The sequence below is a fragment of the Passer domesticus genome, chromosome 35 (assembly GCF_036417665.1).
Source record: "Passer domesticus isolate bPasDom1 chromosome 35, bPasDom1.hap1, whole genome shotgun sequence".
Lineage (NCBI taxonomy): Eukaryota > Metazoa > Chordata > Aves > Passeriformes > Passeridae > Passer > Passer domesticus.
In genome coordinates, this window is record NC_087508.1 from 99666 (window position 1) to 115665 (window position 16000).

The window sequence follows — 16000 nt, forward strand, 5'->3', positions numbered from 1 at the left end:
ATTTTTGGGGTTGGGGGGGGGGGAAATTCGGGGTTTTTTGGGCAGAAATTCAGATTTTGGGGGGGAAATTCAGATTTTGGGGGGAATTTCGGGGTCTGGGGGGGTTAAACCGTGCCGGGGTTCCTGGGGGGGTCCCGGGGGGGGTCGCGGCCGTGCCGACCCCTCCCCAATTTCCCCCCCAGGGCCCCCCCGCCGCGCCTGAGCCCGGGGGGGCCCTGGCGGGGGGGGGCCGGGGGGGTGGGGCGGCGCTTCGGGACCCGCCTGCGCTGCCCCCTCCCCCCCCCCGCCCGCGCGCCCTGCGACGCTGCTGCGCCCCCCGTGAGTGACCCCCCCCCAAAAAATATATAACCCCAAAAAATCCCTGACACCCCCAAAAAAACCCAAAAAAATCCCTGACACCCCCCCCCAAAAAAAACCCCAAAAAATCCCTGATCCTCCCCAAAAACCTCCCCCAAAAAATCCCTGACACCCCCCAAAAAATCCCTGACACCCCCAAAAAAATCCCTGACCCCCCCAAAAAAAAATTTATAACCCCAAAAAATCCTGACACCCCCCAAAAAAATCCCTGACACCCCCCAAAAAAACCCCAAAAAAATCCTAAAATATCCCTGACCCCCCCCCAAAAAAAACCCCAAAAAATCCTGAGCCCCCCCCAAACCCCCCCAAAAAACAACCCCAAAATATCCCTGACCCCCCCAAAAACTCCCATACCCCCCCAGAAAAAAAAACCCCAAAAAGTTCCTGACCCCCTCCCCAAAACTCCCCCCCAAAAAAAACCCCAAAAAATACCCCTGACCCCCCCCCAAAAAAATAAACCCCTGCCCCCCCCCCAAAATCCCAACCCCCGCCCCCCCCCGCCCCCCCCGCGGTTCGGGTCCCTGAGCCCCCTCCCCATTTTCTGTCCCCCCAGGGGGGTGCGGGGGTCCCTGCGCCCCCCCCCCGCGCCTGCGCCGCCCCCCGCGACTGCTCGGTGAGTGCGACCCCCCCCCACCCTGAGACCCCCGGGACCCCCCGGGACCCCCAAACCCCCCCGGGACCCCCGGGACCCCCAAACCCCCCCGGGACCCCCAAACCCTCCCGAGACCCCCCCAAACAACCCCGGGACCCCCCCCGGCCTCCAAAACCCCCCCGGGACCCCCCCCAGGACCCCTCCGAGACCCCCCCGGGACCCCCAAAACCCCTGTGACCCTCCTGAGACCCCCGAGACCCCCCCCAGGGACCCCCCCAAAATCCCCCGAAACCCCCCCCAAAACACCCCCGGGACCCCCTTGAGACCCCCCAGGACACCCCCCGGGACCCCCCAGGACCCCCAGAATCCCCTGAAACCCCCCCCCAAGACCCCTCGCGACCCCCTTGAGACCCTCCAGGACCCCCCCAGAATCCCCCCAGGACCCCCCTAGGACCCCCCAGGATCCCCGGAATCCCCCGAAACCCCCCCCAAAACATCCCCGCGAACCCCAAAACCCCCCCCAGAATCCCCCTGGGACCCCCCCCAGAACAACCCCGGGACCCCCTGAAATCCCCCAAGACCCCGCGGGACCCCCTCGGAACCCCCCTTAAGACCCTCCCGAAGCCCCCCAGGACCCCAAGAATCCCCCGAAACCCCCCCAAAACACCCCGGGACCCCCTTGAGACCCCCCGCGACCCCCCGCCCCCACTCACGGCCGCTGTCCCCCGCAGGGTCCCCGGCAGCGGGCTGCGACGCCCCCCGCGGCACCGGAGGCGACACCGGGGGTCCCGGAGGGGGGTCCCGGAGGGGGTCCCGGGGGTCTCGAGGGTCCCGGAGGGGGTCCCGGACCCCCCGGGGGTCTCGGAGGTGGCGACCCCCGGAGCTGCGGCCCCGTCCTCGGTCCCGGAGCCGCCCCCCGGGGGTCTCAAAGCCCCTCCCGGGGGTCCCGGAGCATCGTCAGGGGGTCCCGGAGGTCCCGGAGCCGATCCCGGGGGTCTCAAAGCCTCTTCTGGGGGTCCCGGAGCATCGCCAGGGGGGTCCCGGGGGTCCCGGAGCCGATCCTGGGGGTCTCAAAGCCTCTTCTGGGGGTCCCAGGGCCCCTCCCGGGGGTCTCAAATCCCCCCCTGGGGGTCCCCAAGCCCCCTCCCGGGGGTCCCGAAGCATCATCAAGGGGTCCTAGGGGTCTCTGAGCCCCTCCCGGGGGTCTCAAAGCCCCTCCCGGGGGTCCCGGAGCCGATCCTGGGGGTCTCAAAGCCTCTTCTGGGGGTCCCAGGGGCCCCTCCCGGGGGTCTCAAAGCCCCTCCCGAGGGTCCCGGAGTCGATCCTGGGGGTCTCTGAGCCCCTCCCGGGGGTCTCAAAGCTCCCCCCAGGGGGCCCCCAAGCCCCTCCCGGGGGTCTCAAAGTCTCTCCCGGGGGTCTCAGAGCATCTTTGGGGGGGTCCCGGGGGTCCCAAATCCCCTCCCGGGGGTCTCAAAGCCCCTCCCGGGGTGTCTCCAAGCCCCTTTTGGGTGTCCCTGATCCCCTCCCGGGGGTCTCGAAGCTCCCCCCAGGGGCCCCCAAGCCCCTCCCGGGGGTCTCAGAGCCCCTCTTGGGGGTCCAGAGCCCCTCCCGGGGGTCCTGGGGGTCCCAAATCCCCTTCTGGGGATCCCCAATCCCCTCGCGGGGGTCCCAAATCCCCTCCCGGGGGTCTCAAATCCCCCCCTGGGGATCCCCAATCCCCCCCCGGGGGTCTCTGAGCATCTTCGGGGGGTTCCCGGGGGTCCCCGAGCCCCTCCCGGGGGTCCCGGGGGTCCCCCAATCCCCTCCGGGGGTCCCCGAGCCCCCTCCCGGGGGTCCGGGGGTCCCGTTCCCCCTCCCCGAGGTGCCCCCCCTCCCCCTGCGCCCCTCGGGCCCTGCTTCAACGGCGGCGCCTGCGCCCCCGACCCCCCGGCCCGGGCCCCCCCCCGGGGCCCCCCCCCCGGGACCCCCGGGACCCCCGGGACCCCCCGGGACCCCCGGGCCGCCCCCCCGGGCCCGGCTACAGCTGCCGCTGCCCCCCCCGGCTTCCGGGGCTTCAAACTGCGAGCGGAGGGCGGATCGCTGCGAGCCCCACTACTGCCTCAACGGTGAGACCCCCACACCAAAATAACCCCAAAGTAACCAAATACCTGAAAATAACCCAAAAATAAAAAATAACCAAAAAAACAAAACCCCAAAAAAACCACCCAAAATACCCAAAAATACCTCAAAATAACCCAAAAATCCCCAAAACCCCCAATTTTTCCCCATTTTTCTTCCATTTTTTACTCAATATTTCCCCAATTTTATACAAATTTTCCCCATTTTCCCCCCATATTTTACCCATTTAATTCATTTTTTCTCATTTTTTTACCCATTTTTCTCCATTTTTCCCCCCAATTTTTCCCCATATTTTCCCAATTTTTCCCCCATTTTTTTCCATTTTCCCCCCATTTTTTTTCCTAATTTTTCCGCATTTTTTACCCAATTTTCACCATTTTTTGCCCATATTTTTCCCAATTTTTCCCCCATTTTTTCTCATTTTCCCCCATTTTTTTCCTAATTTTTCCGCATTTTTTACCCAATTTTCACCATTTTTTGCCCATATTTTCCCCAATTTTTCCCCAATTTTTCCCTATTTTTACCCCATTTTCCCCCCAATTTCCCCCTTTTTAACCCTTTATAGCCCATTTTAAATCCATTTTTAACCCCTTTTTTACCATCTTTTTTCTCATTTTTTACCCAATTTTCCCCCATTTTTTCTCATTTTTTACCCAATTTTTCCCCATTTTTACCCATTTTTTCCCCAATTTTTCCCCATTTTTTACCCATTTTTCCTCCATTTTTTACTCAACATTTCCCCAATTTTTCCCTATTTTCCTTCCCCATTTTTTACCCATTTTTCCTCCATTTTTTACTCAACATTTCCCCTTTTTTCCCCCCTATTTTTCCCCATTTTTTCCTCAGTTTTTTACTCATTTTTTCTCCAATTTTCCTCCAATTTTCCCCCCCATTTCCCCCTTTTTTAACCCTTTATAACCCCATTTTAAATCCATTTTTAACCCATTTTTAACCCAATTTTTCCCCAATTTTCCCCCCAATTTTCCTCCAATTTTCCCCCCATTCCCCCCCTTTTTAACCCTTTATAACCCATTTTAAATCCATTTTAACCCATTTTTAACCCATTTTCCCCCCGATTTCCCCCCCTTTTTAACCCTTTGTAACCCATTTTAAATCCATTTTTGACCCATTTTCCCCCCGATTTCCCCCCTTTTTTAACCCTTTGTAACCCATTTCAAATCCATTTTTAACCCCATTTTTAACCCAATTTTTCCCCCATTTCCCCCCCAATTTCCCCCCTTTTTAACCCTTTATAACCCATTTTAAACCCATTTTTAACCCATTTTAAATCCATTTTTCACCCAATTTTCACCCATTTTAACGCATTTTTTCTCGATTTCCATTACAGGCGGGCAGTGCCAGGACCGGCCCGGGGGCCCCTGGCCGCGCTGCCGCTGCCCCGCGGGGTTCTCGGGGCGCCGCTGCGAGCACAACGCGGACGACTGCGCGCCGAACCCGTGCGCGCACGGCGGCACGTGCCAGGACGGGGCCAACGCCTTCACCTGCAGCTGCACCTTGGGCTTCGCGGGTCCGCGCTGCCGCCGCCGCGCCGGCGCCTGCGCCCCCCAGCCCGTGCGCGCACCGGCGGGGACGTGCTTCACGCACTTCTCGGGGCCCGTGTGCGCCTGTGCCCCCGCTTCATCGGGCCGCGCTGCGAGGAGCGCCTGGCCGCGCCCCCGAGCCCCCCGAACCCCCCGCCCGGCGCGGGGGGCGCGGCCCCGCTGGCGCTGTGCGCGCTCCCGCTGCTGCTGCTGGCGCCCCGGCGTGGGGCTGGCCGTGGCCAGGAGGAGGAGGCGGCCGGCAGGTCGGGTTTGGGGCCGTTTCGGGCACTTTTGGGACTGTTCTGGATTTTTTTAATCGAGTTTCGGGGTGTTTCGGGGCGGTTTGGGGGTTTTGGGGCAGTTTGTGGCAGTTTAGGGTTCAGGATTTGCCGTGCTTTCAGGGATTTTAGGAGGTATTGGGGTTCAGGATTTGGAGATTTTGGGGCAGTTTGGGGTTCAGGATTTGGGGCAATTTTCGGGCAGTTTGTGGCTCTTTGGTGTTCAGGATTTGTGGCAGTTTTTGGGGCAAATTGGGGTTCAGGATTTGGAGATTTTGGGGCACTTTGGGGTTCAGGATTTGGAGATTTTGGGACAGTTTGGAGTTCAGGATTTTGGGCAGTTTTGGGGCAGTTTCTGATTCAGGATTTGGGGCAGTTTGTCGGCACTTTGGGGTTCAGAATTTGGTGGATTTTGGGGCACTTTGGGGTTTTTTGGGGATTTTGGGGGGTCCTGGCAGGTTCCAGACAGGATTTGGGGTTTTTTTGGGGGGTCTCACGGCGGTTTTTGGCCCCAGGACCCCAACAGACACCACGGGGACCCCCCAGCTGAGCCCCCCCGGGCCGGAGCGGCGCCCGCAGAGACCCTCGGCCACGAGGGTGAGACCCCGGGACCCCAAATCCCCCCCGGGACCCCCAAAATCCCCCCAGGGACCCCAAAATCCACCCTGGGACCCCAAAATCCCTCCTGGAACCCCCCAAAATCCCCCCCCAGAAACCCCAAAATCTCCACCTGGGATCCCAAAATCCCCCTGGGACCCCAAAATCCTCCCCGGGACCCCCAAATCCCCACCCAGCACCCCCAAAATCCCCCTGGGATCCCAAAATCCCCCCAGGGACCCCAAAATCCCCACCCAGGATCCTAAAATCCCCCTCAAGGACCCCCAAAATCCTCCTGGGACCCACAAAATCCCCCCCAGAGACCCCAAAATCCCCCCAGGGACCCCCAAAATCCCCACCTGGGACCCCAAAAATCCCCCTAGAACCCCAAAATCCCCAAACGGGACCCCCAAATCCCCCTGGGACCCCCAAAATCCTCCCCGGGACCCCCAAAATCCCCCCCAGAAACCCCAAAATCCCCACCTGGGACCCCAAAATCTCCCCAGGGACCCCAAATCCCCCGAGCCCCCCCCTTTAACCCCTTTTTGTCCCCCCAGGTGTGACCCCAGGTGTGACCCCAAATCCCAACAATAAAGAGAAATTCTGCTGCCCTGGAGTTTGTTTGGATTTATTGGAATTTTGGGGGTCTGGGGGATTTTTTTTTATTTTTTGGGAATTTTTGGGGTGGTTTTTGTGATTTTTTTGTTGTTTTGGGGTTTTTTTTTCCATTTTTGGTGTTTTTTGGGGCTGTTTTCGGGGATTTTGGGGGCTCAGAGCTGCAGGAACTCGGCCACGAAGACCAGCACCACCTTGGCCAGGTCCGGGGATTTTTGGGGATTTTTTCGGGGTGTTTTTTTGGGATTTTTGGAGGATTTTTTGGGGGGATTTTTGGGTTTTTCCATTTTTGGCGTTTTTGGGTGGTTTTTTGGGGTTGTTTTCGGGGATTTTGGGGGCCCCAGAGCTGCAGGAACTCGGCCACGAAGACCAGCAGCACCTTGGCCAGGTCCGGGATTTTTTTGTGATTTTTTTGGGGTGTTTTTTTGTGATTTTTTTGGGGGATTTTTGGGTTTTTCCATTTTTGGCGTTTTTGGGCGTTTTTTTGGGGCTGTTTTCGGGGATTTCCGGGGCTCAGAGCTGCAGGAACTCGGCCACGAAGACCAGCAGCACCTTGGCCAGGTCCAGAGATTTTTGGGGATTTTTTTGGGGGGATTTTTTGGGGGATTTTTGGGTTTTTCCATTTTTGGTGTTTTTTTGGGGCTGTTTTCGGGGATTTCGGGGGCTCAGAGCTGCAGGAACTCGGCCACGAAGACCAGCAGCACCTTGGCCAGGTCGTGCACGGTCGGGGGGGTCCAGGTTGGCCTCGGTGTCCCCCGGCGTGTGCCAGACCCGCGGGAACGGCGTCGGGATCACGTGCAGCACCGGGACCCCTGCGGGGACAGAGGGGACATTTGGGGGACATCTGGGGGGATTTGGGACATTGGGGACATGGGGGACATGGGGGGACATTGGGGACATTTGGGGACATTGGGGATAATGGGGGACATTGAGGGGACATCGGGGACACTGTGGATATTGGGGACAATGGGGGGATTGGGGACTCAGAGGACATTTGGGGACATTTGGGGGACACTGAGGGGACATTGGGTGCATTGGGGACATTTGGGGGACATTGAGGGGATTGGGGACACTGGGGACACCTGTGGGGACAGCAAAGGGACATTGGGGGACACTGGGGGACATCGGGGGACAATGGGGACATCGGGGACATTGGGGACACTGGGGACATCGGGGACACTGAGGGGACAGTGGGGGACGGTCACCTCGGCGCAGGAAGGGCAGGTGGTCGTCCTCGACGGGCCCCGGGGCGGGGCTGAGGCGGAAAGAACGGCGGCTGGGGGGGGGGAGCGGAGCAGGGCCAGGCGGCGCAGGCGCTGCTCTGGGGACAGCGAGGGGACACATTGGGGACAGTGAGGGGACATTGGGGACACTGGGGACACTGGGGACATTGGGGACAACGGGGGACAGTCAGGGGACATTGGGGGCATTGGGGACAATGGGGACATTGGGGACACTGGGGGCATTGGGGACATTGCGGGGATTGGGGACATTTGGGGACATTGAGGGGACATTGGGGACATTGGGGACAGTGAGGGGACATTGGGGACATTGGGGACAGTGAGGGAACATTGGGGGGATTGGGGTTAACGGGGACAATGGGGACACATTGGGGACATTGTGGGGATTGGGGACATTGGGGACAGTCAGGGGACAATGGGGACATTGAGAACATTGGGAACATTGGGGACAGTCAGGGGACATTGGGGACATTGGGAACATTGGGGACACTGAGGGGGACATTGCGGGGATTGGGGGTAATAGGGATAATGGGGACACTGGGGGACATTGGGGACACTGGGGACATTTGGGGACATTTGGGGACATTGGGGACACTGAGGGGACATTGGGGGGATTGGGGGTAACAGGGATAATGGGGACATCTGGGGGGACACTGGGGACACCGCCACCCTCTCTGGGTTCTTGTCCCATGTCCGGATCCCGTCCCTCGGTCCCGTCACTGTCCCCGCCCCGTCATTGTCCCCACCCCTCCCCATTGTCCCCAGCCCTGTCCCCACCCCATCCCAGCCCGTGTCCCCCGGCTGTCCCCTCCCTGTCCCTCTGTCCCCGTGTCCCCATGTCCCCCCTTTGTCCCCGTGTCCCTGTCCCTGTCCCCATGTCCCCTGGCTGTCCCCCCCATGTCCCCCCGTGTCCCTGTCCCTGTCCCTGTCCCCGTCCCCGGTGTCCCCTGTGTCCCCTCCCTGTCCCTCTGTCCCCAAGTCCCCCCCATGTCCCCCATGTCCCCCCCTGTCCCTGTCCCTGTCCCCTGTGTCCCCTGGCTGTCCCTCTGTCCCCGTGTCCCTCTGTCCCCCTGTCCCTGTCCCTGTCCCCGTCCCCGGTGTCCCCTGCCTGTCCCCCCCATGTCCCCCCTGTCCCTGTCCCCGTCCCCGGTGTCCCCTGGCTGTCCCTCTGTCCCTCTGTCCCCCTGTCCCCGTCCCCGTCCCGGGGTCTCACCGATGCCGGCCAGGCGCAGGAACCATCGGTGGCTCTGGGGAAGTGGCTGTGGATGGCGGGGCTGGGGGCGCCCAGCAGGTCCAGCAGCACCAGCAGGCTCTGGGGACACCGAGGGGACACCTTGGGGACATCACAGGGACACACAGGGACACACAGGGACACCCTGGGGACACCGGGGACATGGGGACATGGGGACATGGGGACACACAGGGACACAGCGGGGGCTGGGGGCTCCCAGCAGGTCCAGCAGCACCAGCAGGCTCTGGGGACACAGGGGACACTTGGGGACATTGTGGGGACACCACAGGGACACCGAGGGGACAGGGACACCGAGGGGACAGGGACACACAGGGACATGGGGACACAGCGGGGCTGGGGGCGCCCAGCAGGGCCAGCAGCACCAGCAGGCTCTGGGGACACCGAGGGGACACCTTGGGGACATCACAGGGACACACAGGGACACACAGGGACACCCTGGGGACACCGGGGACATGGGGACATGGGGACACACAGGGACACAGCGGGGCTGGGGGCTCCCAGCAGGTCCAGCAGCACCAGCAGGCTCTGGGGACACAGGGGACACTTGGGGACATTGTGGGGACACCACAGGGACACCGAGGGGACAGGGACACCGAGGGGACAGGGACACACAGGGACATGGGGACACAGCGGGGCTGGGGGCGCCCAGCAGGGCCAGCAGCACCAGCAGGCTCTGGGGACACCGAGGGGACACCTTGGGGACATCACAGGGACACACAGGGACACACAGGGACACCCTGGGGACACCGGGGACATGGGGACATGGGGGACACACAGGGACACAGCGGGGCTGGGGGCTCCCAGCAGGTCCAGCAGCACCAGCAGGCTCTGGGGACACCGAGGGGACACTTGGGGACATTGTGGGGACATCACAGGGACACCACAGGGACAGGGACACCTTGGGGACAGGGACACAGGGACAGGGACAGGGACAGTGTCCCCTCCATGGCACTGACCATGGCGGTGACCTCTGACCCCACGGGGTGTCCCCATTGTCACTGACCATGGCGGTGACCTCTGACCCCGCGGGGTGTCCCCATTGTCACTGACCATGGCGGTGACCTCTGACCCCGCGGGGTGTCCCCTCCGTGCCATGGCCCCCGCCAGGTGCCGCGCCCCGTAGAGCGAGTCGCGCTCGCTCCAGGTGCCGAACGCCTCCTCCCCGTCCAGGAACAGCAGCTGCAGCGTCAGGGGGGGGTCCTGGGGGGACACACCTGGGTCACACACCTGGGACACACCTGAGTGACACACCTGCCACACCTGGGGACAGCTGCAGCGTCAGGGGGGGGGTCCTGGGGGGACACACCTGGGTCACACACCTGGGACACACCTGTCACACCTGGGACACACCTGTCACACCTGTCACACCTGGGGACACCTGGGATACACCTGGGATAGCTGCAGCGTCAGGGGGGGGGTCCTGGGGGGGACACACCTGGGTCACACACCTGGGACACACCTGTCACACCTGTCACACCTGGGGACACCTGAGTGACACCTGAGTGACAGCTGGGACACCTGGGGATACCTGGGACACACCTGGGACAGCTGCAGTGTTGGGGGGGGGTCCTGGGGGGATACACCTGGGTGACACACCTGAGTGACACACCTGTCACACCTGGAATACCTGAGTGACACCTGAGTGACACACCTGCCACACCTGGGACACCTGAGGGACAGCTGGGACACCTGGGATACACCTGGGACAGCTGCAGTGTTGGGGGGGGGGTCCTGGGGGGACACACCTGGGTCACACACCTGGGACACACCTGTCACACCTGGGACACACCTGAGTGACACACCTGTCACACCCCCACGTGACCCCCAGACATCCCCACCTGTCCCCAAGTGACCCCCAGGTGTTCTGAAGTGACCCCCATGTGTCCCCAGCCATCCCCAGGTGTATCCCTCACCTGTCCCACCCCTCACCTGCTCTCCTCTCTTGCTCAGGTGTCCATCCAGCGCCGTGGCCAGCTCCAGCAGCAGCGCGCAGGGCACGGTGCCACCTGTCCCTACCTGTCCCCAACCATTCCCACCTGTCCCCAGGTGTCCCCAGGTGTGTCACCCCTCACCTGGTGCTCTCTCTTGCTCAGGTGCGTGTCCAAGGCCGTGGCCAGCTCCAGCAGGAGCGCGCAGGGCACGGCCCCACCTGTCCCTACCTGTCCCCAGCCATTCCCAGGTGTCCCAGGTGTGTCCCTCACCTGTCCCCAGGTGTGTCACCCCTCACCTGGTGCTCTCTCTTGCTCAGGTGCGTGTCCAGCGCCGTGGCCAGCTCCAGCAGCAGCGCGCAGGGCACGGCCCCACCTGTCCCCAGGTGTGTCCCCACCCATCCCCAGGTGTCCCAGGTGTCCCCAGGTGTATCCTCACCTGTCCCCAGGTGTGTCACCCCTCACCTGGTGCTCTCTCTTGCTCAGGTGCGTGTCCAAGGCCGTGGCCAGCTCCAGCAGCAGCGCGCAGGGCACGGCCCCACCTGTCCCCAGGTGTGTCAGGTGTGTCCCCAGGTGTGTCCCTCACCTGTCCCCAGGTGTGTCACCCCTCACCTGCTCTCCCCTCTTGCTCAGGTGTGTGTCCAGCGCCGTGGCCAGCTCCAGCAGCAGCGCGCAGGGCACGGTGCCACCTGTCCCTACCTGTCCCCAGCCATTCCCAGGTGTCCCAGGTGTGTCCCTCACCTGTCCCCAGGTGTGTCACCCCTCACCTGCTCTCCCCTCTTGCTCAGGTGTCCATCCAGCGCCGTGGCCAGCTCCAGCAGCAGCGCGCAGGGCACGGTGCCACCTGTCCCTACCTGTCCCCAGCCATTCCCAGGTGTCCCAGGTGTGTCCCTCACCTGTCCCCAGGTGTGTCACCCCTCACCTGCTCTCCTCTCTTGCTCAGGTGTCCATCCAGCGCCGTGGCCAGCTCCAGCAGCAGCGCGCAGGGCACGGCGGCGTCGGTGGCGCCCACGAAGGTCCCGTCGCTGTCCCCAGGTGTGTCCCCAGGTGCGTCCCCCCAGGTGTCCCCCCAGGTGTCCGGGGGCAGCACCTTGGTGTCGTAGTGGCAGGCCAGCGCCAGGCGCCGCGCCGTCACCGGCGCCGCCGTGGCCACCACGCTGCTGAAGGTCACCTGCCCGCGGGGCGTGGCCGCCGAGAAGGTGTCGAGCTCCAGGTGCCAGGGCGTGGCCAGCGAGCGCAGGTGTGACACGATGTGCTGGGGACAGGGACAGGGGGTGACAGGTGACATGGGGACATGGGGACATGGGGACAGCGAGCACAGGTGGGACACGATGTGCTGGGGACAGGTGGGGACACATGGGGACAGGTGGGACACGATGTGCTGGGGACAGGGACAGGGGGTGACAGGTGACATGGGGACAAGTGGGACACGATGTGCTGGGGACAGGGACAGCTGGGGACATGTGGGGACATGGGGACACAGGGACAGGTGGGACAGGTGTGGAGCTCCAGGTGCCAGGGCGTGGCCAGCGAGCGCAGGTGCGACATGATGTGCTGGGGACAGGTGGGGACAGGTGACATGGGGACAGGTGGGACACGATGTGCTGGGGACAGGGGACAGGTGGGGACAGGTGACATGGGGACATGGGGACATGGGGACAGCGAGCGCAGGTGCGACACGATGTGCTGGGGACAGGGACAGGGGACATGGGGACAGGTGACATGGGGACAGGTGGGACAGGTGACATGGGGACAGCGAGCGCAGGTGCGACACGATGTGCTGGGGACAGGTGACACAGGTGGGGACAGGTGACATGGGGACATGGGGACAGCGAGCGCAGGTGGGACACGATGTGCTGGGGACAGGGACAGGTGGGGACAGGTGGGACACAGGTGAGACACGGGGACACAGGTGGGACACAGGGACAGGTGGGACAGGTGGGACACGTGGGACAGGTGGGACACGATGTGCTGGGGACACAGGTGAGACATGGGGACATGGGGACACAGGGACACAGGGACAGGTGTGGAGCTCCAGGTGCCAGGGCGTGGCCAGCGAGCGCAGGTGCGACACGATGTGCTGGGGACAGGTGGGGACAGGTGACATGGGGACAGGTGCGACACGATGTGCTGGGGACAGGGACAGGTGACACGGGGACATGGGGACAGGTGGGACACAATGTGCTGGGGACACAGGTGAGACATGGGGACACAGGGACAGGTGTCGAGCTCCAGGTGCCAGGGCGTGGCCAGCGAGCGCAGGTGCGACACGATGTGCTGGGGACAGGTGGGGACAGGTGACATGGGGACAGGTGACACGGGGACAGCGAGCGCAGGTGCGACACAATGTGCTGGGGACAGGTGGGGACACAGGGACACAGGTGGGACACAGGTGGGACACAGAGACAGGCAGGGACAGGTGGGACACGATGTGCTGGGGACAGGGACAGGGGACACAGGGACAGGTGGGACACAGGGGACACAGGTGGGGACACAGGTGGGGACAGGTGACACAGGTGACACAGGTGGGGACATGGAGGGGACACAGGTGGGACCGGACACCCGGGGATGCCTGGGGGGGTTTGGGGGGGATCTGAAAGGAATTTGGGGGGGATCTGGGGGTCCCCGGGCTGGATTTGGGGGTCCCAGGGCTGGTTTTGGGGTCCCCGGGGTTATTTGGGGAGGGGTCCCAGGCAGATTTGGGATCCAAGGTTATTTGGGGAGGGGTCTCTGTGTACATTTGGGGCTCCCAGGGCTGGTTTTGGGGTCCGGGGTAATTTGGGGAGGGGTCTCTGTGTACATTTGGGGTCCGGGGTAATTTGGGGAGGGGTCCCAGACAGATTTGGGGGTCCCTGTGTACGTTGGGGGTCCTGGGGTAATTTGGGGAGGGGTCTCTGTGTACATTTGAGGGTCCCAGGTAATTTGGGGAGGGGTCACAGGTAGTTTGGGGGTCCCTGTGTACATTTAAGGGTCCCAGGGTTATTTGGGGAGGGGTCCCAGACAGATTTGGGGTCCGGGGTTATTTGGTGGGGGGGGTCCCAGGGCTGATTTTGGGGTCTGGGCTGTATTTGGGGAGGGGTCCCAGGTAGATTTGGGGGTCCCTGTGTACATTTAAGGGTCCTGGGGTAATTTGGGGAGGGGTCCCAGGTGTATTTTGGGGTCCCAGGTAATTTGGGGAGGGGTCCCTGTGTACATTTAAGGGTCCCGGGTAATTTGGGGAGGGGTCCCAGGCGCATTTGGGGCTCCCAGGGCTGGTTTTGGGGTCCGGGGTAATTTGGGGAGGGGTCCCTGTGTACATTTAAGGGTCCCGAGGTAATTTGGGGAGGGGTCCCTGGGCAGATTTCGGGGTCTCTGGGCAGATTTGGGGGTCCCGGGTAATTTGGGGAGGGGTCCCTGTGTACATTTGGGTCCCGGGGTAATTTGGGGAGGGGTCCCAGGCAGATTTGGGGTCCGGGGTTATTTGGGGAGGGGTCCCAGGGCTGATTTTGGGGTCTGGGCTGTATTTGGGGAGGGGTCCCAGGTAGTTTGGGGGTCCCTGTGTACATTTAAGGGTCCCAGGGTAATTTGGGGAGGGGTCTCCAGGCAGACTGGGGGGTCCCAGGTGTATTGGGGGTCCCGGGTGATTTGGGGAGGGGTCTCACCTGGCGCGCCGCGCGGCTGCCGGGCCCCCCCGGGACCCTCTCGTGCAGGAGGGGCCGCAGGAGGGACCCCCAGAGGCGGGCGGGGTCCAGGTGGGCCAGGAGGGTCCGGAGGGCGCGGTCCGAGGGGGGGCCGGGGGCGGCCTGGGGGGGCTCGGGTCAGAGACCCCTCCCCACATTTGGGGAGGGGGTTTTGGGGGGGTCCCAGAGGGGTTTGGGGGGTCCCGGAGGGGTTTAAGGGGTCTCAAAGGGGTTTTGGGGGGTCCTGGGGGGGTTTTGGGGGGGTCCGAGGGGGGGCCTGGGGGGCACGGGTCAGAGACCCCTCCCCACATTTGGGGAGGGGGTTTGGGGGGTCCCAGAGGGGTTTGGGGGGGTCCCAGAGGGGTTCTGGGTTCGGGTTCGGGGTTTTCGGGGTCCCGAATCAATTTTGGGGGTCCCGGAGAGGTTTTGGGGTTCCCGGTGGGGTTTTGGGGGTCCCGGTGGGGTTTTGGGGGTCCCGAATCCTTTTTGGGGGTCCCGGAGCGGTTTTGGGGGTCCCGGTGGGTTCGGGGGGGGGTCCCAGAGCAGTTCTGGGTTAGGGTTTAGGATTTTGGGGGTCCCGGAGGGGTTTTGGGGGTCCCGAATCAGTTTTGGGGATCCCGTGGGGGTCCCGAAGCGGTTTTGGGTTCGGGTTTGGGGTTTTGGGGGTCCCGAATCAGTTTTGGGGGTCCCGGAGCGGTTTCGGTGGTCCCGGTGGGTTCAGGGGAGTCCCGAAGGGGTTTTGGGGGGTCCCGGAGGTTTTTGGGGGGTCCCGGAGGGATTTTGGGGGTCCCGAATCAGTTTTGGGGGTCCCGGAGGTTTTTGGGGGTCCCAGAGCGGTTTTGGGGGTCCCTCCCACCCCACCACCCCTCCCTCCCTTCCCAGCCCGGACCCGCGGGCTCGGGGGGTCCCGGAAGGATTTGGGGGGGGGTCCCCGTTAATCCCCCCCCTCCCGCTCACCGGGCGGGCGGCCCCGCTCCTCTCCCCGGCCCGGCTGGCCAGCAGCAGCGCCAGCGCCGCCAGCAGCGCCAGCCCCGCCAGCAGCGGGCGCGGGGGGCGCGGGGGCAGCGCCCGGAACCGACCCCGGCCCGGGCCCGGCCCCGGTACCGGCCCCGGTACCGGCCCAGGCCCCGCGGCCGCGGCCGGACTCGAACCCGCGGCCCCCGAGCGGCGCATGGCGGCTGGGCGGGGCCTCGGGGGGCGGGGCTTCGGGGGGGCCAATGGGCGCTGAGGGGCGGGGCTTGGCAGGGGAGAAGGGGGAAGGGTGACGTGGAGAGAGGGGATTGGGCGGGGGGCGGGGTTTGGAGGGGTGGGCGGGGATTTGGAGCGGTGGGCGGGGTTTGGAGGGGGTGGGCGGGGATTTGGGGGACAGAGGGACACGGGAGGGACAGAGGGGACAGGGAGGGACAGAGGGACACGGGGAGGGGACAGAGAAGGGACAGAGGGACACGGGGAGGGGACAGAGGGACACGGGGAGGGGACAGAGGGACACGAGGAGGGACAGAGGGACACGGGAGGGACAGAGGGACACGAGGAGGGACAGAGGGACACGGGGAGGGACAGAGGGACACGGGAGGGACAGAGGGACACGAGGAGGGACAGAGGGACACGGGAGGGACAGAGGGACACGAGGAGGGACAGAGGGACACGGGGGGGGGGACAGAGAAGGGACAGAGGGACACGAGGAGGGACAGAGGGACACGGAGGGGACAGAGGGACACGGGGAGGGATAGAGGGACAGGGAAGGACAGAGGGACACGAGGGGACACCCCGGGGGTGTCACCCCCGGCGCGTGACGTCACTCAGCAGGGACACGTGACCCCCC

At 63.5% G+C, this 16000-nt stretch overlaps 2 protein-coding genes across 2 annotated transcripts in view; one reads left to right on the forward strand and one right to left on the reverse strand.

Annotated features, from left to right (window-relative positions):
• LOC135288742 (delta-like protein 3) overlaps positions 1 to 6046 on the forward strand; it is a 9698-nt gene extending 3652 nt beyond the window's left edge. The window contains 10 exon segments of the mRNA XM_064402137.1: positions 183 to 318; positions 911 to 970; positions 1681 to 1816; positions 2811 to 2885; positions 2963 to 3000; positions 3003 to 3054; positions 4416 to 4700; positions 4703 to 4871; positions 5402 to 5483; positions 6041 to 6046. Coding sequence (XP_064258207.1) covers positions 183 to 318; positions 911 to 970; positions 1681 to 1816; positions 2811 to 2885; positions 2963 to 3000; positions 3003 to 3054; positions 4416 to 4700; positions 4703 to 4871; positions 5402 to 5483; positions 6041 to 6046 — 1039 coding nt within the window.
• A 587-nt stretch (positions 6047 to 6633) lies between these two features.
• QPCTL (glutaminyl-peptide cyclotransferase like) lies at positions 6634 to 15379 on the reverse strand. The gene is given in 10 exon segments (XM_064402206.1): positions 6634 to 6829; positions 6831 to 6910; positions 7304 to 7378; positions 7381 to 7419; positions 8553 to 8588; positions 8591 to 8651; positions 9642 to 9791; positions 11442 to 11774; positions 14161 to 14301; positions 15136 to 15379. Coding segments are annotated over 10 exon segments (1197 nt in total). The 5' UTR covers positions 15352 to 15379; the 3' UTR covers positions 6634 to 6763.
• Between the last annotated feature and the right edge of the window lie 621 nt (positions 15380 to 16000).